At 34.1% G+C, this 23,352-nt stretch overlaps 1 protein-coding gene across 1 annotated transcript in view; it reads right to left on the reverse strand.

Moving 5' to 3' along the window:
• DIAPH3 (diaphanous related formin 3) overlaps positions 1-23,352 on the reverse strand; it is a gene marked incomplete at both ends in the record, with an annotated part of 225,786 nt that overhangs the window by 70,447 nt on the left and 131,987 nt on the right. The window contains 3 exons of the mRNA XM_079534573.1: positions 704-839; positions 7,418-7,580; positions 15,198-15,324. Coding sequence (XP_079390699.1) covers positions 704-839; positions 7,418-7,580; positions 15,198-15,324 — 426 coding nt within the window. The remainder of the gene's footprint in view (positions 1-703; positions 840-7,417; positions 7,581-15,197; positions 15,325-23,352) is intronic.

Here is a 23,352-nt window from a genome sequence, read left to right on the forward strand (position 1 = left end):
CTACATTCTTTGAACTTTAAAAGAGTGTCACATTTACTTCTAAAAAATTTACATTTCTTTGTTTTGAGGAGAGTCTCTTGAGTTCTATCTTAATAGAAAACTTTAGTATCACACCTCAAGGCACACATCTACTCTGGATATTAGTGAAACGTGGAAGAGACAGCTAATCATTTATTCCAAAGGTGTGAACCAAGGATTGAGTGGGGAACTGCGTAACAAGATCTGCTCAGAAAAAATGAAAGTAGCTCATGATAATTTACACTGAAAGTCGTATATCATTCTGAAGGATTCCAGAAGCTCAATCTAAGATAAAATATAGCAGTATAGAGAATCATCTTCATAGAGATCTTCCTTACTAACAGGGAATTTACAGTGTCTGTAGTCTCTTGGTAGAAAAGACAACACAGAATAAATGAATAACTTTAAAAATGCATGGATGAGGTTACTTTGAAGGTGTTTCAATAGGGACCTGGTGGAATAACAACTGACATATTCAAAGAAGAATCCATAGTACTTCAGACCAGACATTCTCTTAAAAGAATAAAATGAATATGTAATCTTGGTTAAAAGAAATAAAAATGGCTTTATGACTTGGAGAATATTTATTCTCAGATAACATAACAAGTTCTCAGCATAACTGAACTTATTTGTGATTCAAGGTATACCAACCTTCACACCAACCTTACCTTTCTACATTACTCACCTGTTTTCATTTCTAACAAACGCTTTTTCTTTTGTTGCCTCTCTTGTTTTTCTTTTTCTGCTTTCTCCTTAGCTATTTTAGCACGTCTCTGCTTTTCTTCTGCTTCTCTCCTTCTTATATTCTCCTTTATTGCTTGCTGTGCAAAAAAAAGGGTTGCTCTTAGCAAAAGTTGAGCTTAAAAATAAAGAAAACTTAAAAATTCAATATTCTAACTAATCTTATCAAATATTTTACATTCAACATACAGTACATTTTATTCAGAAGAACAAGCAAATTCAGAATGAATACATTAAAAGCATACTAATCGGCTCCAAATGGGATTATAAATTTCAGCAAGAATTACAGCTTATAAATAAATATATTAGTGAAGGAAGAAGTCAAAATATTTAAACAACCTGTTTTCAGAAAACTATAAATTTATGTTCTTTACTTGTAGTTCTAAAGGAATTTCAAGATCTATTCTTCCTCATAAGACAAAGGAAACAAAATTGCTTTGGTGACTTATTAGTTCATTTTTCTTACTGCTATATACATAAGCATTAGTTCACTGTGTTTATAAATTCTATTTTTCTGGATAATATTCCTACTACGTTCCTTATTTTGAATCATAAATAGGTACTCCAAATCTTCCAATGAAGCCAAATAGTACAGAGTTTCAGAATTTTAAAACCATTCTTTTGCATATATAGACACTAACAAAAAAAAAATCAACTTCAATAATATTTTTTAAAAGTGCTTTTAAGATAAACTTCATTATTTTAATATCAGCTGTGTATGCTGGTACATAGCTATGTGGGTTACATCCAATGTAAAGTGCATTGCAGCTGCAATACATGTGCCAATACATATGCTCAAAATTTTCCTTAATTTACGTATGTTACAGTTGTTTCATATAGGGAGGATTCTTAATGTAATTTTAAAGGTCTTACAAGAAAAACTAACAGCATATTATTCTTCACTGAATAAATTTTCTCTTTTCATACTGCAATTACATACAACATCCCATCTTTCACAACAGATCAAAGTTGTCACCTCCTACAAAATATTTAAAATTTTCTTAAGTTCTTATGCAAGATTGGCATGTTTGCAATGATAGTTATTGTTTGATGTTGTTTTTAGAAGAAAAATCTCAAGCCTGCAATTTGAGAAAATGTAAGAATGGACTGAAGAATTCACTCTTCTGTCCCAGGACAGCCTGGTCTAGTGGCTAGTGACCCTACCCATAGCAGGGGGTTGAAACTAGATGATCTTTGAGGTCCTTTTCAATCCATGCCATTACATTATTCTGTGATTCTGTGATCCAATACAGCATAGATAAATATGGATTATAGCAATATTTGCGCAGGCACTGCTTGTAACATCAATGCAATAGACAGTGATGAAAGATAAGACTTTTCAGACTTGAAGGCGTGGCTGAATCTAATGAGGCTCCACACAGCAAGGTCTAGGCAGCCTGGTCTAGCATTAAATGGGGAGGTTGGTGGCCCTGCATGTGGCGGGGAAGGAGGCGGGGTAGGAATTCATGATCCTTGTGGTCCCTTCCAACCGGGCCATTCTGTTATTCTCTTACAATGAAAAAATGTACATGGATTTTATAAGAAAATGCTCCTCCTTGAAAACTGAAATTTGAAAGCTTTCAATCATGAAAAATTACTTTGAAATGAAAGGGTTTTTTAAAAAATACAGCAAAACTTTACTTCCCCAGTATCTTCTCTAGGATCACCCCTGTCAATTTTCTTGACAGGAGTGATGGGGAGAAACCTACTAAAGAATGCTAAAGTTCTAGATTGAATTAATTTTAACAAATTATTTGCAGATTTTCAGACTGAGCACTCAATAAAATAAACTAGACAGCAAAACTCTATAAAGGGACTAAATAGAAGGGAATTACGTAGTTGACTAACGGAGCAATCAAAGAAAATTCTACTGCACATCAACATTTTTTCCCCAAAATAGTATCAGTAGAACTCAGCTTGTAACAATGCAAATTTAGGCATGTATTCCTTTCTAATTAAAATGATCGACGGGACTTAATTTAGTAGCTCACACCTTCATATCCAGTGCACACTGGTTGCTCTGGAGCATCACATCCTGCTTTCAGCCTCTCCCTCAGTAGGACAACAGCCTCCCACAAGTCCTGTGACTTAACTTAGAATTTCAGACTGATGATGCCTCAAACACCACTTGAGACACCACTCCAAGACATAGTGCTTGACAGAGCTGAGGTGACAGAGCTCCTTTGAAAGCAACAATTAAACAAAAACTGACCACATGCCATGAGATAAAGCAAGATGCAGATGCATACATTTAGAAGCCTATCTCCTGTAATCAAATCCTAAAATGTTCTAAATAATACCCTAAAACCCTAAATGTTCTACGTCTCATGCCATTTGCATTTCAAAAACTAGATGTCTTAATATTAGATTGCTCAAAAAGGCTAAAACACTTCACACAGTCTGACCACATCTACTATATACCAACACAGTACACAAATATATTGTTCAGAAGGGTTCAGAAGTAGATTTATTTTGCATAAAATGCCAAGGCTTACAGTTTCTGGGATGCAGGTATTCTTGGGTTCACTGTTGTGCTTTCCTGGATCATTTGTGATTTTTAAATATTTATATAATGCAGAAGATAAATGCTCTAGAGTCTAGGAAACAAATGTTACTGTCTTCTTCTGTGTGTATGTTTTTACTATAGCACTGATTCAAACTTTTCTGTCATTTCTGCTGCAAAACAATCTAGTAGCAATAGGAGCAAGGGATTTCTGTAATTCTGCGATTACTATGCTGTGTTGCACTTAAAAGTTGCTGATTCAAAAAATCTTTTGCTTTCTCCAAAACACACTACTGCAGGAAAATTCTAACCATTAGAGAAAAATAAGGAGGAAAAATATTACAATTGCTTCACATTATTTCAAAAAGCTGTTTTTCTCAAGGGAAGGAGTGAGCCTACTAGCAGTACATCCAGCAGTATGAAAGCACAGGTGAACAGACATTTCAGATAAATAAGATGCTGCAGTAAGTGTATTGGGAACTTATCTGCAGGCATTACAGCACTGAAGGTAAGGTGCTTCACCCGTATTTTAGATTCAGCCAACCAAATATGCACTAGATTTGGTAGTCACAGAGTGCTAATGTTAGTTGCTACAGCTAACAGATAACACTGAAGTATAAAGTGCATTCCAGTATTAGCTATTAACTTGTAAACTATGGCTCCAGATTTTAAACTGCTTAGTTTTCATTAACGAAAAATACAAAAGTATCCTAAGTGAATAAAAATGTATTTAAATTGTCAGCTTTGCTGAACAACAGAGATGACATAACTTAATGTTCCCATGCATAGCAATGACTAAAGCTGTATTTTTGTTTTAGACTATTTAAGAATCCAATAATGGTGTAGCACTAAGTTTAAACATCTTTTTAGCTAAGTTTTCCAAACATCTTTCACTTGATCACTGTCAGTAATCAAAACCAATTCTAAACAATTCTGAAAATTAGGCCTCAGGTGTCTCACACTAGGCATCCCAAAAATCTTTTCCAAATAGACTAAAACCCAAGCAACTACTCAATATTTTGTTTAGTGTCATTGAATGATAAGTGGTTTCATGCCTTATCTACACACCTTCTTCATATAGCCTTCAAATTGTGCTCTGCAAGACAGAATTATTAATTTTCCTCAAGGTTTCTTCTATCATGCTCATCAATAACAACTAACTGTTTCAAAGCATTAATGAATCTATCTTTATAACACAGCTGTGAAGCAGGTTCTTAGTATCTGTGCTAGTTTTATGGAAACAGAAAGCAACTATAGGGAAATTAAGATAAAGGACAACCACTACTTTGTATCTCCAGTTCAAGATGAATCTGAGCACTTAGAATTCTTATTCTACAGGATTTAAATAGAAGATGTGGGTTAAAAACTATAATTTTACTATTAAATTAATATAACTATTTCATAACATTTAGAATTTTTGAAATAGGTTTCCTGGGTTTCAAATTAGCAACAGTTTGGAAAATATAACTGATGTGTGTCTATATATAACTGATATAACTAATATAACTGAACTAAAGAACTAATATAGAAAAGAACTAATATAACTGATGTGTGATGTGATGTGTGTGTTTGAGAAGTCAGGCATACAGAATCACCGAATCATTTGGAAAAGACCTTCAAGACCATGAAGTTCAACAATCAACCTAACCTACCTAAATAATGTCTTTTAGTGCCATGTCTACACATCTCTTAAATACCTCCAGGGCTGAAGGCTCCACCATTTTTCTGCACAACTCATTCTAAAGCTTGATTACCGTCTCCAGGAAGAAATTCTTCCTAGTACCCAATCTAAACATTTCCTGGCACATCATAAGTCAGTGTCTTCACTGCTACCACTTGTAACCTTAGAAAAGAGACCCTCTTTGCTGTTATCTCTTTTCAGATAGTTACAGAGAGTGATGAAGTTTCCCCTCAGCTTCCTCCTCTCCAGACTAAACAACCCCAATTCCTTCAGTTGTTCCTTGGAACACCTCTTTCCTAGTTCCTTCAGCCAGCTTTGTCACTCTCCTCTGCATGCACTTGAGCAACTCAGTATTTTTCTTGTGGTGAGGGGTTCAAAACTGAATACAGGATACGAGGCATGGCTCAGCAGTGCTGCATACATGAGGATGGACACTTAGACCAGGATGTGATCGGCCTTCTTGATCACCTGGGCATCCTGCTGGCTCATGTTCAGCCAGTTGCCAACCAGAACCTCCTGGCCCTTTTCTGATGGGAAAGTTTTTAGCCACTATTCCCAAATTCTATGTCACTGCATGGGACCCAGATCCAGCACTTACCTTTGTTGAATGTCATGCAACATGTAGCTTGCTGAGCAAAATTATTTTAATTGAAGACGGCACCTTCTAGAATTTTAGTCACTGAATTCTGAAGCAGCAGAGCTTCGATAATCTTTACACATCCTAATACCTCTGCTAAATATGTGTTCCATTTTAAGTACTTTCCTCAAAATGGAAGGGCAAAGGAATTTCACCCAAGTTTCAGTATATGCAGGAGTATTTTTCCTGACTGTACTCTCTGACAAGTCTGAAAACTTTAAAAAATAACAACAACAAATAAACAAAACTGGGAAACACAGGAGCAACCTAAATATATTGTAATGATAAGTGTTAGGCTGCAATATGAAGATGGCAGAATGAGCAACTGAGTCTTTCAACAGGTCAACAGAAGAGTTTGATCACTGCACCAGTCTACATCACAAAGCTGATTCTAAGATATCCTTCCTGCAGGAGCATAGCTTACAAATTAAGCCATGTAATCAGAAGTAGCCACAAACAAAAGAAACAATGACCACAAAAACCACAGAAAATCAACAAACTCTCCCTGGTCCCCACAACCTTACCAATCTGAGCATAATTATAAATAACCAAGACAATGATCCTCACTAAGCCTAAACAGGAGCTCCAAAAAAGAACTTTCAGACTTTCCTAAATTTGCTTTGGTATTTGAAATTGAGGGTTGTGCCAGTCTTGTTTATGTATTCTGAAGTGCATCAAATTAATCATCCTTCTTCCAGAAAAAGTATACTGGCAATGATAAAAGAACTTGCAATATCTTTTGGAGAACAGCTGATTATCCTGAAATTTGCCAAGACAGTTGTTTGTAGCCATATATAGTGAGCTCCTAAAAAACTTTAAAAAATTTTTTAAAGAAATACTGTTTGAGAAATTTCTACTTCACTTTTAAGAAGGAAAACTTGTTAAAACTTCTTAAATCATATTTCGGTGGAACAAAGAATAATAAGAACACCACATTGAGATTAAATAATTCTTATTATCAGTATTTGTAAACATAATGAAAATATGTCGGGACTCAAAAAAATATCTAAAGAAAAATTTATATTTCCAAAAAACTTTAAACCTTTATGCTGAGCTATTATTGCACTAGTTGTGAAAGTTTATATATATGTTTATATATAATGGTCGCAGGATGATGGCCTGTGATATAAGAAATATTGAACTAGCCTCAATTTATGACTATTTTAGATAACTCTAAAGCAAACATCTACTAACTGAAAGTGAGTTTGCATTATGCTTTTGACAATGTATTGAGCTTTATACATGAAAAGCTATCTAAAAATAACCTGCATCAGTCTAATGGCTGTTTCTCACAGATAATAAAGACATTAAAAACTATAAAATAGTTCTTTGCTACTTCTCCCCAAAAGATCATCTCTTTAAAAGGCGAGATAAGAAAGATTTAAAAATGCATAAAAAACAAACACTCAGAGAACATTATCATTAAATAAAATAAAGTTCTGGATTTGGATTTTGTATGGGGAAAAGAATACATAGAATGACAGCTATTTTTTATTTTTAAATAACTAACAAGCATCCTTTAAAAAGAAAAAGCAGTTTTAAGAAAAGTGGAGTTTCATATTTTTCCTATTCAGATTATAAATAAATGTAAGATGTTCAGATTTAAATTACATTCATCGTTATAAAGAATTTCCATTTCTTTCAAAAAGAAATAATCCAAAAATAATAACTCAAAATCTAATTATCGTAACTTAGCAGAATTTAGGAGGAACAAAAAAAGTTTCTGTAATGTGCATCAGATGCTTTTTGAGGCAGAAGAAAATTATTTTGTTCAGGAATTTGAAGACTACAAAAGTAATTTTTAAGAAATGTTAGGGAATAAATAAACAAACCATACCATGAACATCATCCTGAAGTTGTTTAAGTCGGTCAAAAACTCCTCCACTGAAACTTTCTTCAGATCGATTGCAAAATACCTCATCACATTCTGATACAGTTTTTCCATGTTCTCATGCATCCCTGAAAGTTTCTGAAAATCTTCTTTGGCATGAATTAGAAAGCTGTATGCTGCTGTTAAGGCTTCAAGAGTAGTGAGTTCATTTAAGAACATATGCACAATTATCTTTAAGGTCAAACATGTAATTTAGTTAAGTAAATTAGAATATATTTCTAAAATATACTCATTTAAAAATACATAAATTATATAATTTGATTTACAACTAGTAGCTAACTTCACTAAAATGCGTGCCATTCTGCCACATATATAAAAACAAAGTGAAATTTAGATATCAGTAACTAACTGGAATACTTTAACATATCAAGAAATACTGTAATTATTACTTCAAATATAGTAAAAATAGAAATGTCAGCAAACAACAGTATTAAAAATAATAAATACAAGAGAAAAAACCCTCATCCTAACAGCTCTCTAGAATGTTAATATAGCGACAGTATTGCTTCCGATTTTATTTCTAGTGACTGCATCAGAAATTTATGCTTTCCAAGGCTATTTACAATGCAAATACAATTTAATTAAATTAGAGGTGAAAACAACAGAACTACTCCCAAAAAAGATAGACAACTTATAAAAAGCACCAAAATACTGCATAGCAAATGGAATCAAATAAAAAATAATTTTTTATTCATGGCTTTGTAAAGCTCAAAGAAGAAATACTGCATGTTGGTCTGTGGGACGATTTCATAAGTATTTACATAAATGGAAAAGCAACTAAACAAATATTTATGTTCTGTTCTCTTCATGCTCCTGAAAAGAATGTAAAAGACAAAAAATAACAACTTCACTTTTTCTCCCACTGCCCACTGCAATTACTATAAAAGACAATTAACTGTTATATCACAAATACATACACTATTTACCATTTTATTTTTATGAAGAATGGGATTTTTGATTAGGTGAATTAAAAACAAAGAAATAGAATTTTTGTTACCTCTGCTATTTCAAATTGATAGGAAAAACTCACTACTGGGTGATTATTTTTACTCTTCAAATTTTATACCATGTACTTGTTTAGCTTAGAGACCGAATCCCATTTGATCTTCACTGTAAGACGTCTTTATAGTTTGTTATACTTAGTTTCAAAACATTCTTTTACTTATTCCCCAACATGCACAAAACTTACTGGTGGGATAGCAAGGAAAGTGGATGAGAGATCAGTATGCAACAGCTGCCCAAATATTAAGTAAAGAAAAAAAAAGGAATTATGAATAACAAAGCATGGCACAAATACACATTAGGACCACCTAAAGAAATGTCAGCAGTTCAAGAAAGAAAAAAAGGCTGCCACAGTAGGAAACAAAAATTAACGTTAAGCTAAGGAAAATGTTTTTGCATATTGATCATTTTTCATACTATACTTGTATATAAATCTTAGATCACCAATAGAACTTAGATAGAAATAACTATCTATTGCATTTTTGAGCTTGTTTATTTCCATAGCTTGGAATGCTAAAGGAAAACCAGGTAAATTGGTTTTTTTTGACAATAGGTATAAATGCCATGAATCAAACCTGCCAGTAACTTTCTTCAGCATTCTAGGAAGGAAAAAAAAAATCTTACAAAAGCTAAAAATATAAATAAAATGTATATTTAATGTTGTAAATGAATGATAAGCCAGTATACACTAAAAAGGAAACTTTTGAGAAGAAAGATCTGTGATATTCTACAAGATGTAAGTACAGTTACAACTATGCTAATAGTGTCTATATAATGTTTATATTAAACTGTTGGAACTGACTCCTCTCAAATACATGGTGCAGAATTTTAAACTCAAAATGCAGCATTCTGGAAAGATGTGCTACTATGCAGTATTTCATTCCCAGACAGAGAATTCTGAGATTTTTATTTTCTGTCTGGTATGCTATGGGATACCCTAAGCTCCTGGCATTCTACTGAGACTGTGCTTCAATTTAGCTACTTTTAATAAGTCCTCTTCCTTTTTTCCTTAAATACAGCTTTTGTTAGCCAGTACTAGCTAAACTGGAGGCAACAGGGAATACTACTGAGCACGGCAATCCCAACTGTAATTATTATGAACAGGTTGATATATGTGCATTATCAGCTACACGATTCATTGGCTTTGGATGAATGAAAACAGAAGTACAGCAAAGCTGCAACACAGGTGGGAGGAAAAGCAAATCAAGAAGTTAGTTATTTGTTAACTTTTTCTGAAATGGCTTCACTTCATGGACAGCCTTTTTGAACTCATGGGACTACAGATCATCATTCTGCTCATTATTGGAACAGAAAAGCAATGCGGGGCTGAAATGAGTAGTATCTGTTGTGGAATTTCCATATACTACATATTTGGTCTTGCATATTCACGGCAGCTTTTTTCATAGTGGACTGCTTGTCTTAAAACTGTATTGATTTTAATATATTGTGCTATGTAAAATACTAATATAGTGGAGCGTATCAAGACATAAAATCAGCTGTTACTCTACGGTAGATAACAAATTACATTAGTACTCCAAACATTTTCTCAGAAGACCTTACATTCATTGCATGTGACATTTTGACAAACTAACCCATGTATTAAACATAGGCAATTCAAAAAGGAATTTGATCCTGCATAAGTACAAAAGATTAATAAGTGCACAGATGCTGTATGTATTTCAATAGAATCTTCAAAATGGAACTGAGACTGTCATTATATAAGCCAGCAACAGTCTCTGTAAAAACACAGCAAATTTTTCAAAGACTGGTGTAAGTAGATTGAGGTCACTTTAAACCAGGATTTCAATGAACAATTTTTAATTTTATTTATTTATTTATTTTAAGGCCAGAGGGTACAAATTACGCAGGGCTCCAGCGAGAATTTCCCACATGAAGCTCTTGGGGAAATAGTTGCAATTATCTGAAAAATACATGTCACAGAGACTTCATTTTGTGTACACAGCAAGGATCAACAGTAAAATTTCTTCTCTGAATACAGTAGTTCAAAAAAGACACTCTAATGTTTAAATTTTTAAATTAGTATCTTCTGAAGAGTGTTTGTCTAATAATTCCTTTTCCTTGACTTACTCACTCAATCTTACCTCTATATTAAATATAATACTAAAAAAAATTTGACATACATCTGTACCATAGTGTGTATATCCCTTGTATTTATGAACAAAACCAGTGTTAATGAGTCTGAGGTCCAGACCAGATAGAAAATATATAAAAGAATTACATAATTCAAGTTAAATTTACATTGTTTGCCCAAACCCTATTAATTACATGCCCACATAGTCAACATCTTGATCCTTTCTGAAAGAGTAACATGCAGTCCTTTTTCACTTGAGCAGCTCTGGTCTTGTAATCTTGAAAATCCTTTAGGATCCTAGGATGTCTTATTTCTTCACACTGTACAGAAGAAATTTCCAACTACGTGGCTGGTTGGATAACCAATAGTTTAGAGGCAATGTACAGAATTGGGTTTCTTATACCTCACTTGAATCAGGCTAAGTTCAATTCTTTCCTTCTCTTAACAAATTCACTTAAACAACAAGGAAAAAGGAACAGAGAATTGATCAAAAAGAAAGGACTGTATTCCTAGCTGAAAGGTATCAACCAACTTACTGTCTCTCAAGTATTAGTTGCATAAACTTGTGTGAAAATCACCTTTATAAATACATTCAGTGGTTAAACAGGATAAAATTTTTGAAGAGTTTCTCAACTGCTCCTTAGAAAATCATTAGATGTGAGCTAGACTGATACAGAAGATGTTGATTAACTGCTTAATTAAGCTTTCATCATGTAATTTAAATTCTCTTCATAAACCCACTAAATGTTTATTTTGAACATACAAATGCATTTTGTTCACTGTGCTTTTTCTTGAACATTACAGTGAATGAATTTAATACTATAAATCAATATCAATTCAATATTCTTTGACTGTCCTAATTAAAGCAAACAAATGAACTACAATAATGACTGTAATTTCTGCTCAGCTAGTATACATAAGATCACTGACAAACTAGCACAATTTAATGTATAAGAGAAATATTAATAATTATAGACTTTGTCAATAAAAGGGTGCACCAACTGTGCATATATCTGACTTCCTGAAGAAACAAGAATGCTAATCAGTTCATTAGGGACCTTTGGGTTGTGATATTTGTGACAGGATGTAATACCCTGCTTGTCCATGAAGCTTAATTGTATTCAAGATGAAAAATTATTACCAACAAAGCACCATCCTTCCTTTTTCAGATTTCCTACTGGTTTCTCTTTATGAGCTGCATCCCTTTCAAGACTTCAGCATCATTCAGCTTTCCTTGTCATAGGAATAAAAGTCAAGACACGTCCAGGCTTCATCATGCTGTGCAGGATTATCTAACCTTTCCATCAAACCTTTTTTGCTTCGTAATTTATTGAAGCTCCTGCTTTTCTAAAAGTGAGCTTCTTTAATTAGTGTGTTCACAGAAATTACTAGAAACCAAATGCAACTTAACGGTTCTGAAATTATTGCCTCTGTACTGGGAGAAGTAGTAGGTGAAGGCAAACTATTCCCGTTCATAATATGTTCTGTTCAAAATACTGTTTGAATAGCCTAACATAACAAAATACGTAGTGTAGCTGGTTTTACTTGCACTGATTTATTCTGACTATGATAAAATATTCATCTCACCTGTTTCTGACAGCAATCAATACCCAGTGATTGGAGAAAACAAGAATGAAATAGAAAAAGTGTAGCATGGTAAGTCAACTTATGTAGTATTTAGCTTGTAAGAACCTGCAGGTTACTGATTTTTATGAGCTAAAACTACCTCAGGACTAATGTATTTAAGCTCCAGACACAGTATCTTTAGCTGACTATCTAAGCCTTAAAGGAAATTCATCTACGCTGTCAACCTCTACAACATCTTGAAAGTAAATGCTGCAGTTTGTGTTCTGCATGAGTAAACATTCCTGTTAGTATGTTATCATCTCTGAAGTAGGATTTTATTCCTAATTATTTACAAGAAATAATGAACACCTTCCTAACTTTCCTGTTGCATGGTAGATAAATTTACAAGTATCTTTACTAATTCTCATTTAATTTTCCAGCTTCAGAGTCCTAATCTATTTAAACATCCTTCTTGCTGAAATTATTGCTTTCTGTTGATCACTGTTGTCACCATTCTCTACCACATCAATAGGTGTACAATATACTTTTAGAAATGGGGTAATGGAAGTACTCAAGATGTAAGACTATTACTGATTTTTACAGCAACTTATTTCTGCTTTCTGATTGTTTTTAACTACAGTTGTTCTCAAGAACTCCTAACATTCTTCTTCTAGATGTACTATTTCATAGTCACTGAAATGCACTTGCCTTTCTGTTAGTACCTACTAGTATCTGCTTTTTGGCATGAGTTTTTCAATTTTATTTTTTAACTATATATTATTCCAGAGTAAGTAGTCATTCTACTATTCCCTTAAAAAAATCTGTTTTCTTGGAAGACTTTGTTAACTCATCTTGTTGAAAGATACATGGATATTCAGTTATGCTCTACTGAATGTCTTGGCATAATTTGTGCTCTGCAAGGAATGGTTTCTCCTTAAACAAACAAACAAACAATAAAACCCACCACAATGTCCATGTCACTTAACAGTGTATCTTGCATATATGCGTATATATATATATATATATATATATACACACCCACATACATATATACACACATACTATATATACATACATATATAGATATGTGTATAGGCTGAGCCCATATATATGATCTTTTTATTTAGTCTAAATCAGTTTTTCTTGGCACAGAAACCAGATTTACAGCTACACAGCTCAGTTTCTCCTTGCAGCCATCTTAAAAGAGAATATCTTTTCAACTCCAATTTTTCTGGTGTCTAACACTACCTTAGTTCATGTAAGAATATGTCATCCAAAGGGTAAATACTTGAGTTTATTTTTAAATCTTTTCAAGTCTGGGGATTTATTGCTATTTAATTTATTATTTTATTTTAATGAAACTCCTAAAAAGTTCAGCTGAGATCATCCCTTCATACAAAGTATTGCACAGTTGGTTCAATCAAAGATCTCTCCGGAGACAACCCTTGCAAACAACTAATTTAACTTTTTGGTTATGGCTTATCTTCATGACATACAATGATAATCTAAATCTTCAGCAGTATTGCTGAAGTACTGCTTCTGAAATGCTTGAAAAGGACATTTCTTCCTTTCCTGAGATGATCAATATCCTTTCTAAGAGCTCAGTAAATTGCTCTAATAGTCTTCATATATGGGGATGGAATTTTAACTCTGAGAAAAGTTATGGCATTTACTGACAAGGTCCACCCATTTACCTATCTGAATATCATATTTTAACTTCTTACACTATTGTTTTACAACTGTGACCTATTCTGTCTCAAATGCAATTTATAACCTTCTATGAAAGTATTCCACTAACTTTCTGCCATCAAGTTCCAGAAATGCCTAATGTGTCAGTAACACAAAAGGAAATTAGGCATTCAGCTTAATCATTTTTGGAATTTCAGATGTTGGACATTAGCACAGATTTATTTCTCTTCACTGCTCTCTGCTCTCCTTCTTAAGTGCAACTTATATCTTCAGGCTATTCTTCACTCAATCCCAAATGATTTTTGTTAACTTCTTTTATATCTTTTTTTTTATGGAGGAAATTTAGAACTCTCCAAGTTCTCTTCTATACCACTGGCTTCTTCAGATGCAAAAACATTTCACACTATAGAGACACCGTGCTAGTGAGTTTCAACAAATCTCTCAAAACCACACTGAGTTGGAAAAGAAAGTCACTAACAACAGCAACAAGAACAATAACAAAGAATAGCTTCACCAACAAAATAAACCACAACAGAAAAGATCAGTAGTAACACTGGAAGGTTACAGACACTCCAGAGTCCAGAGAAAGGCCTAAAGCCAAGTTACATATGATTTGGTTGCAGCTAGTCTTCTGAAGAGGAAATTGGCCCTAATGCAGCAGTGATAAGAGCCACTTATCTTTAGGGTCTCTTGCTGTCCTTTATTTAATAGAGTTAGATTAATCAAGAGCAATGAATAACTGTCTCCTGAGTCCTCCTGTCTTTATACATAGCAAAGTAGACTTCCAGTTAGATAATAAACTAACTATGCCTAGTAAGGGAATTTCAACTTTTCTCTCTATGTATGTTGATATTTCTGCTCCTAGGATATTCTCCATGGCCAAAGGTCAGTAGAGAGGTTTAAGCTAGAGAACAATTTCCTTGACTTTGATTAAATATCTTCCTGTCACATATGAGGGAGACAGGCAGTTCAGTTGGGTGGAGGGCTTGGAATAAATAGTCAGAAGGTAAATTTCATTTAAGCAATAAGAGAAATTTTTTGTTGTAATTGTTGCATCTACCAAACTTATTCTGAACTGTAATTCATACACTAAAGAACAAATACAGAGTGATGCACATCTTCCTTTAATATACTCTTATGAGAAAAATCACCCAGTAAGACACCTACATACAGAGTTAAACCTAACAGCATTTTCCCCCCAATTCCATTCACTACAGATGACTCCATTAATAAGGCTGTTCATGTACTTAGCTTTTAAGAGAAAAGATTTTTTTTTTCAACAATATATGCCACAAACTGAAGCTAGATAAATTTAAAGTTTGAGTTATTGCAATCAAACTATTTGTATGTGTTTTTCTAAAGAATACTCCAAAGGATATGGACATTTTTGCTACGAACTTATCATGCTTATCTTCAGCAACTGGAAATGTCTTCAAATCCTTCTCAAGCTGTTGGAGTTGCTTTTCCATATGCTTCAGGCTCTTCTCCAGGTTTTCTGCTGAGACTAAAACACAGTACATTAACTCTGTTAACACCTTAAACAAGAAACACTGTAAAATTTCTCAGTTAAAATCTTATCCAAAACAGCATGCTGCATTTTCAATTTTGAAATAAAAGCAGTGACCAAATTACAACGCATGATGAGGAAATTACAATGCTCAGTTTCCCTACTTATATAGTTGCCTTGTTCTGATTAGAATATTGTTTGAATGTTGCATTTTGCTTTATTCTTATGACTAAGGTATAGCACAGTCAGTTTTAAATAGCCTGAGATATATCTATACCAGTCTGTCTTCTGATTACCCGTAGGCAGCTTTAAAGCAACTCCAAGAATCACAAAGCTTGCGCAAACAACAATCTGTTAAAACAGAAAATAAAATTTCTATGATAGATCATGAAGAAAGTAAGACCCTCAAAACAAAGAAAACAGGTTACTGAACACTGATGCATGAAACCTAAGATCCAGCTCCCTAGTTTGAAAGCACAATGCCTGTTAAGAAACACAACAGAATTTGTAAAGTCAACATGCCTTTCAAGCTGGAGAGAAGTACAGACACTGAGATGAGGTGAAGCAATACACAGACTTAAGAGAAAAAAAAGAGCAGAAAGGAAACATCAAGAATCTATAACAGGATGCAGAAAAACTGCAAAATTTCTTACCAGAAAAAAGAGGAATGCAACTTCCAATCATTTGGAAGAATGCGGGGAACACTGATGATACAAAACGGAGAGGTGTCGCTGGCATACCAGAAGGCTCTGCTTCCATTCAACGACACCTAGACAAACTAGAGAGTTGGGCAGAGAGGAAGCTAATGTGGTTCAACAAGGGCAAGTGTAGAGTTCTGCACCTGGAGAGAAATAACTGCATGCATCAGTACAGGTATGGGGACGACCTGCTCTAAAGGAGTTAAGCAGAGAAGGACTTTGGTGTCCTGGTGCAGAACAGGTTGACCATGAGCCAGCCTTTAGGCCATTAAGGCCAATGGTATCCTGGGGTGCAGTAAAAAGAATGTTGCCATCAGGACAAGGGACATGATCCTCCCTCTCTATTCCACCCTGGTGAGGCCTCATCTGGGGTACTGTGCCCAGTTCTGGGCTCCCCAGTTCAAGAATGACAGGGAACTACCAAAGAGTCCAGCAGAGGGCTACAAAGATCATTATGGCCTGGAGCATCTCTCTTACAAGGAAACGCAATAGATCTTTAGCCTGTAGAAGAGAAAACTACAAGGAGATCTTGTCAAAGCTTATAAATATCTAATGGCAACAGAACAAGGACCAATGGGCACAAACTGCAACACAAGAAGTTCCATATGAATATAAGACAGAACTTCTGTATTGTGAGAGTGACAAAGCACTGGAACAGGCTGCCCAGTGAGGTTGTGGAGTCTCCTTTTTTGGAAATATTCAAGACCTGCCTGTATGTTTTCCTATGTAACCTACTGTAGCAAACTTTCTTTAGCAGAAGGGTTGGACTAGATGTACTCCAGAAGTCACTTCCACCCTCTACAGTTCTGATTCTGTGATGCAATTTATTATTTTTTTATCAGCTATTTCATTCAAAATATACTGTTCCTACAAAGATAAAGTTACCTTCACCTACAAAATCCCTGGAAAAAGTTTCTGGCCCTATGATGTCAATAGGATCTGTAATGGATCTGTGATTTCCTTCTGCATAGAGATACGCGATAGAAAACATGAGATGCACTCACTGAACACATCTTTCACAAAATTCTGCCAAGAATCACCAAATGACTGGATTAAAATGTTGCATACCAACTACAATTCCATTCATAACAGAAAGGTTAACACAAGTATAAAATGATCAGTGGTAACCGTGAAAATGCTAATGCAGTGTAAAAAAAGTAATTTCTATACAATCACTATTTCTAAAAAGTAAAGGGGATATAGCTGTATGTTCATATTATAATTTATAACTCAATTCAGTTTATAACCATAATTTTAAAAACCCTCTGTTTACTCAAAATCACAGTTTTCCAATTTTATGTCAGGCTTGGCAGATTTTCAGGGAGTGATTTGGTGAACTCTAATCATCACTAGATAGATCATTTAGCTTTAGCAGTTAAGAAACTGCTTTGTTAGAGGAGTTAAAATTAGAAGTTGACAGTGCTTACTGAAGATGTGCTTCATGTCTTGATAGGTTTCAAAATCAATATTGATTTTAATATAAAGTCATACCTCTGCTGTCTTAAGAAGCATCTGAGGATAGGTGCACACAAGTTTAAGAAAATAAATTAAAAAAAAATTCATTAGAAAGCTCCTAGGAAATACATAATTAATATTAAACACGACGTATATATTATCAAGTTCAGTATCTTTACAACATAGTTTGTCTTGTCTTAAATGTGCATAAAATTAAAATACTTACAAAGTGTCAGAATGATCAGAGCCAGAAAATACACAAGTTTAAAAAGAAAAAGTGTAGGTAGCAGCTGAGAAAGTCCTACTTGCTTTTTGCCAGATAAAAAAAAAATAAAAAAATTAAAAAAATCAGTGCCTAGAGCTGATTTGCAAGCCATATTAAAAATCAGTGACTAAGCATTGAAATTTTCAAATTCTTGTTTTCAGCAAAGCTTTTTTTAAAAAAATAACTTGTTACTTCTGTTTTTTTGTTTGTTTGTTTGTTTGTTTGTTTTCTTCTAAAGATCACCTGAAATATCTATAATATTTGTCCGTGCTCATCTAGAAAATATGGTATAAAGTCAAGAGTGTAATAGAATGGCAGAAGAGGAAAAAAAAAACAAATAAACCTACATTTACTCCTACTGCTGAGGAGATTCAGATGTAAATCCAAGCCAAACTGAAGTGAATAACTCATAATAATTCTGAATTTAAGTGAAAGAACGGAGTTTTCAGTGTTGGTGGGCACACAAAACCAAGTTGTCTGTTGAAATACAATCTATATGTGCCTGAAGACTAGGTCATTTATACACTCTGAGTTTCCTTATCCTTGCTTTAAAAAGACTCCTTATATCCTTCTAGCCTTCCTCACTTTTCAGGGTTAAAAAAACTGTGTTCTTCAAGTTTCCTCTCTTGATTCAAATCTTTTAGTACTGTGGGTATTCCAAAAGCTTCTGTTTTAAAATCTCTCCACATTTCAGGTAATGGCTTACCAGTCCTTTTAACGTTTGCATTAATATTAGTACTGAAAATACCTTATCTGATTATCTTTAGATAAAAAAAAATCTTTCCTGACCAGAGCTCTTACTGCAGTATCAAGATACATGATCTTGTACTTCATACTATTGATCTTCATTTCTTTTACTCTACTCCCTCAGCACTATTCAGTGATGACAATCTAATCCCACTCTCCACTGACAATGCTGGCTAAGTTTTTGTCAGAATGTTTGTTGGTTCAATAGCACAAATTTATTTTGTTGCCGTATTCCATTTAGGCAGCATTTTACACTTTCTTCACTTTTTATCCCAATGAACAATTTCCCACTTTATATTACATCAAATGCCTTCCATTCAACATAGATTTCATGTGTCAAAATGAAAAAAAGAGAAATTAATATTCACAGCCAGCAGATTACTTGGCTACCAGTAAATTCATTTTCATTTTGCGCCATTGTCATTAACCTCTATGTTTGATTATTCCTTCCTCTAAAACTTTCACATTATTCAGGCTAGATAAAAAGATGTGCAGTCGCCCCAAATCAATCTTTTCTGCGCAGTATCCTAAATGTTCCATAATCACACAACACTACTGTAGCCACAGAAAAATTTGACAAAAATCATAGTTATTGAACTTATAATTCCATATCTTGGTTACATCAGAATACAGAAATGGAAATCAGTACTTAAAAGTACAGGCGACTCTGATTTTCTTTAAAAAAATCTTTATGGAGACCCTCTCCTCTCCCTCATTTCCAGATCATTATTCTTGCTTTAAACTAAAGCAATATTTCTTCTAGTTTTGTAGCTATACCTCTCTCATATCTAATCCTAGAAATAGTTCTCTAAAGTAATGCACTACTAGTTTTCCTGGATGGCTGCCATCTCTGTACCAAGAGAATCTTCATTTTGCCTACAGGTATTTAGCTTTCTTTGTGCTATTCTGGCCACTACATTCTGAAAAAGAGAGAGTGACAATGACATCCTGATCTCTAGCCTCATGTAAAAAACTATACTCCACAAAGAAAGATTCTGACAATATACCATTGCTTTTTCTGTTTGATCTTCATGAATACTGGATAGCGGTCAAAGTCTACTGAATGATTCTCTAAAACTGACCGTGTATTCTTGATGTAATATTTAAACACATAACATCCCTGTTGAATGACATAGCAGATCCTCAAAAAAAGCAAACCAAAACAATGAAATCCCTCACTGTCAGATGGTTTAGAGCCCTAACAGAAAAGTAGTATGTAATGTAAAGACAAAATATTAGGAGGTTTCTGCAAACACTAGCAGAGGTCTGAGATATCCATTAACAATAAAAGGTAGTTGGATATATTCAGTGTCATAGAAGACTGAGAATACAACATGTATGTCTTATGGTTCCCAAAATGACCTTTTCTCTTGTCTTCTGCAGCCTTTTCCTGGGTTTCTTGCCTTTTCTTGTTTTAAAAAGGTGCTATATGCTACACTTGAATTTTTTTTCCCCAAAGCTCTGACAATGCCATTGCCTCTCAAGCCCTAGGATGTTTTCTTCGTAGACAAAGCAGCCTCCAGCTGCAAACATGAAAGCAAAAGCTCTCCAAGCAGAATTTAATTGATTTTCTCTTATTTTGAATTCAAATATGAGCACACTAATATAGCATAACTGTAAACAATGCATGAGAATTTTAATATCCAGCTTTCCATTAATAATGTTACCGTGATCACTAGGAATCAAGCTCAGACCTTAGAGCCCTGCTAACTACACAAGAGCCTTGGTCTGTTATTTTTAGAACTCTCTGTGCAAAATGAAGCTTGCGTCCATGTATCTTTTTATGATGTACAGTTCGAGCTCAGAACATGAAAAAATGGGCAAAAGTTGAAAACAGACACCCTCAAATGATGAATAATTGGCCATCAGTGAATTCTTTATCTTTGGATTGCTATTGAAAGAATGAAGCACCTGCTAACCAAGGGGAAAAAATGACCAAGCAACAAGATATGCCACCTGCCAGAGCACAGGAAAATAATATCCCCATGTTGCAGAGTACACATTAGAGAGTAAGAAAGAGAGAAAGAAGACACCTGCATCAGTTGTGGTTTCCCTGACTGAAGAGCTCTTGAGCCTCAACACCTTGGCCCTTAGGGACCAAGACCATGAAGTACTACTGTGCTGACTGCAGGGTGGTATACATTCACAGACAATTTAGGACATGATTGTTAATAACTAACTGCTTTGAGCATACAGTAATATTGATTTACAATTATTAAGAATGATCCATTAGCATGAAAAATTAATGAATATCAGTCTAGTAAAGTTTTAAAGTTTAAACCAGACCAAATTTATCATTACAAACCATTACCACCATCTTTAGATACACAAGCAGAGACACACAAATACACACATGAATAAAAACTCTTGCAACACTTCTCTACTCATTAAGCTTTCTCATCTTCAAGAGTCTACACATATTCATTATTTATTCAGCTCTTCTATTCCACTGTGCCTTATACCACTTCAGTGTTCCTCTTGTAAATTATTTCTGCGTAGCTCATTTGATGTTTTTGTCTTCTGCAGATACCTATGTTTTTCCCAATAATGTATACAAATAACATTTCATTTGTCTTAATCTCACTGCTGCTTAAAATTCTTTTCACCCTCTTCCTGGAAGATCTACCAAAAATAAAATTCAGATAGCAGAATCGAAATTCGTAGCAGTCTTCCACTTAGTTAGCATAGTCAACACTCTTGAAAACTATAATTTAAGGCAGAAAAACATACCATACGTAAGTAAATAATCTGGAAAATAAACCTTGAATTTAAAAAAGGGAATTTTGGAAAAAAAAAAAAAAAAAAAAAAAAAAAGGAAAAATGTTCCTAACCTGTTAGTTAAGAACATTGTTCAAAGAAAAGCTCTGAATAGATGACTATTCAAAATCTGAATTTTCTTAAGAACTTACAAATGTGCAACCTGCAGAACAGCGGAATCATCTGTTGATTTTTGTTACTGAATGTAATAGCATATGGATCAAATCATGAAGTTTGTGCTGTTTTCTGAAAACACACAAAAAAAGCCATCCAATAAACATCAATCCTGGCTACCTGAAAAGGCACCCTGTGAAAGTTCCACTCCAAACAAGACAAAGCAAAAATCCCAAACAATACATAACAGAAAGATTATTAGTACATACTACTAAGAAATTTGCCATAAACTTTGAGCAAATCTGTAATAGAAAAAAAATATATATATATTCCTCTTGACAAATGAATTGTGGTTAGCATATACATTAATATTGTTCTCTCATGCTGTCTTAATGTTTTTAGATGTAGGAGGTGATGTTCTGTTTTTTAAGGAATACATATTAAACTTCACTTGGCCTCTTTTTGCTAAAGAAGGGGATCAAGGAAAGAGAAAAAGGAAATGCCAGGCAAAAGCAGTGATTCACAGAATCAGAGAATGGTTGTGTTGGGCCCTTCTAGGCCCTTCAGCACCTTCATGTTCCACTCTCCATCTGATGTTTTACAGTATGTCCAGGCCTCCCTTTCACTGGGCAGAGGTGGACAGAAATGGACTCAGTACTCGAGGTGTAGCCCGAGTATATGAAGTAATACCAATAGCATAATTTCAGGTGTGTACTACTTCTGGCTGTAAAATGAAGTTAATTCTTTTCATAGCAGCTAGAAAAGTGATAGATGTGATTTGAATTTATGATGAAAATCCTCCAGTAGCACACCAATATTTTAGTTGTTGCTTAGCAGCACACACAGTCATGCCACCTTTGTTTCTCACACTACCTCACCAGTGGGCTGGGAGTGGGCAGGAAGCTGGGAGGGCACAGGAGCACACAGCCAGGACAGCTGACTCCAACTAACCAAAGGGATATTCCATACAACGTGGAGTTGTGCTTAACAATAAAAGTTAGGGGAAAAGGAACACGAGGGAAAAAATTTGGAGTTATGGCATTTATCTTCCCAAGTGCTAGGTGTGATGAGACTTGCTTTCCTAGACATAGTTGAATATCTACCGGAGAATGGAAAGTAGAGAATGAATTCCATGTTTTGCTTTACATAGTAAACTGTCTATCTCAACCCACGAGTTTTCTCATTATTGCTCTCCAGATTGTATTCCTCATCCCCATCTTCACCTGTGGTAAGAGAGGGATTGGCTGCATGATTGCCACCTAGCTGTCTAATGATATAAGCTACACAACAAATTTCAGAAGAAGTACTATTAAAATACACTTCTAGTATTAAAAAAAACCGTGTGATAAGTTAAGTCTCAAAATAATTAGAAGTGTATGTATTAACAAAAGTGTATGTATTACACATTTATCTATTAAAAATAGATCAAACAGTGGACACACCATAAGCACTCTCCCAAAAAAATCTTCCTCTTCATTCAAATTCAGTGCTTATTGTTAATCACCACTGTATCAACATTTATTTTTTTTTTCCTTCCTCAGTGAACATTTGAGTAACATCTAACTAAAAACAATTCCTACCTGGCAAGTTAACAAACAATATTACTTGCAAGTTAAAACTATATTACTTTTTTATTCAAAATATATAAAAAATATAATTTGGTTCCTTGTTTCAAAAAAAAAGAAAAAAAGGAAAAAAAATAATTATCTGTAAAAACAACGAATAAAGTCTCAAAAAATGAGAAAACAGGTAAGTTAATTGTAGAGGAAAGAGAGCCTGCAGTTTTATATTGTTATTATAATGTGAAAGAAATACCCTTATGTAAATTAGAGTCAAGCACAAGTAAAACGGCAGCCTGGGTAGATGCAGTATAAATCTTCAGAATACCATAAAATAAGAAATTAGTAAAGTGTACTAAATTACAGAAATATTTCTTGACTGAAATACTAATAGAAAAGCAAGAAAGTCATTGTGGTTAAAAGAAGAGGC

Source organism: Tetrao urogallus (genome assembly GCF_951394365.1).
Source record: "Tetrao urogallus genome assembly, chromosome: 1".
Classification (NCBI taxonomy): domain Eukaryota; kingdom Metazoa; phylum Chordata; class Aves; order Galliformes; family Phasianidae; genus Tetrao; species Tetrao urogallus.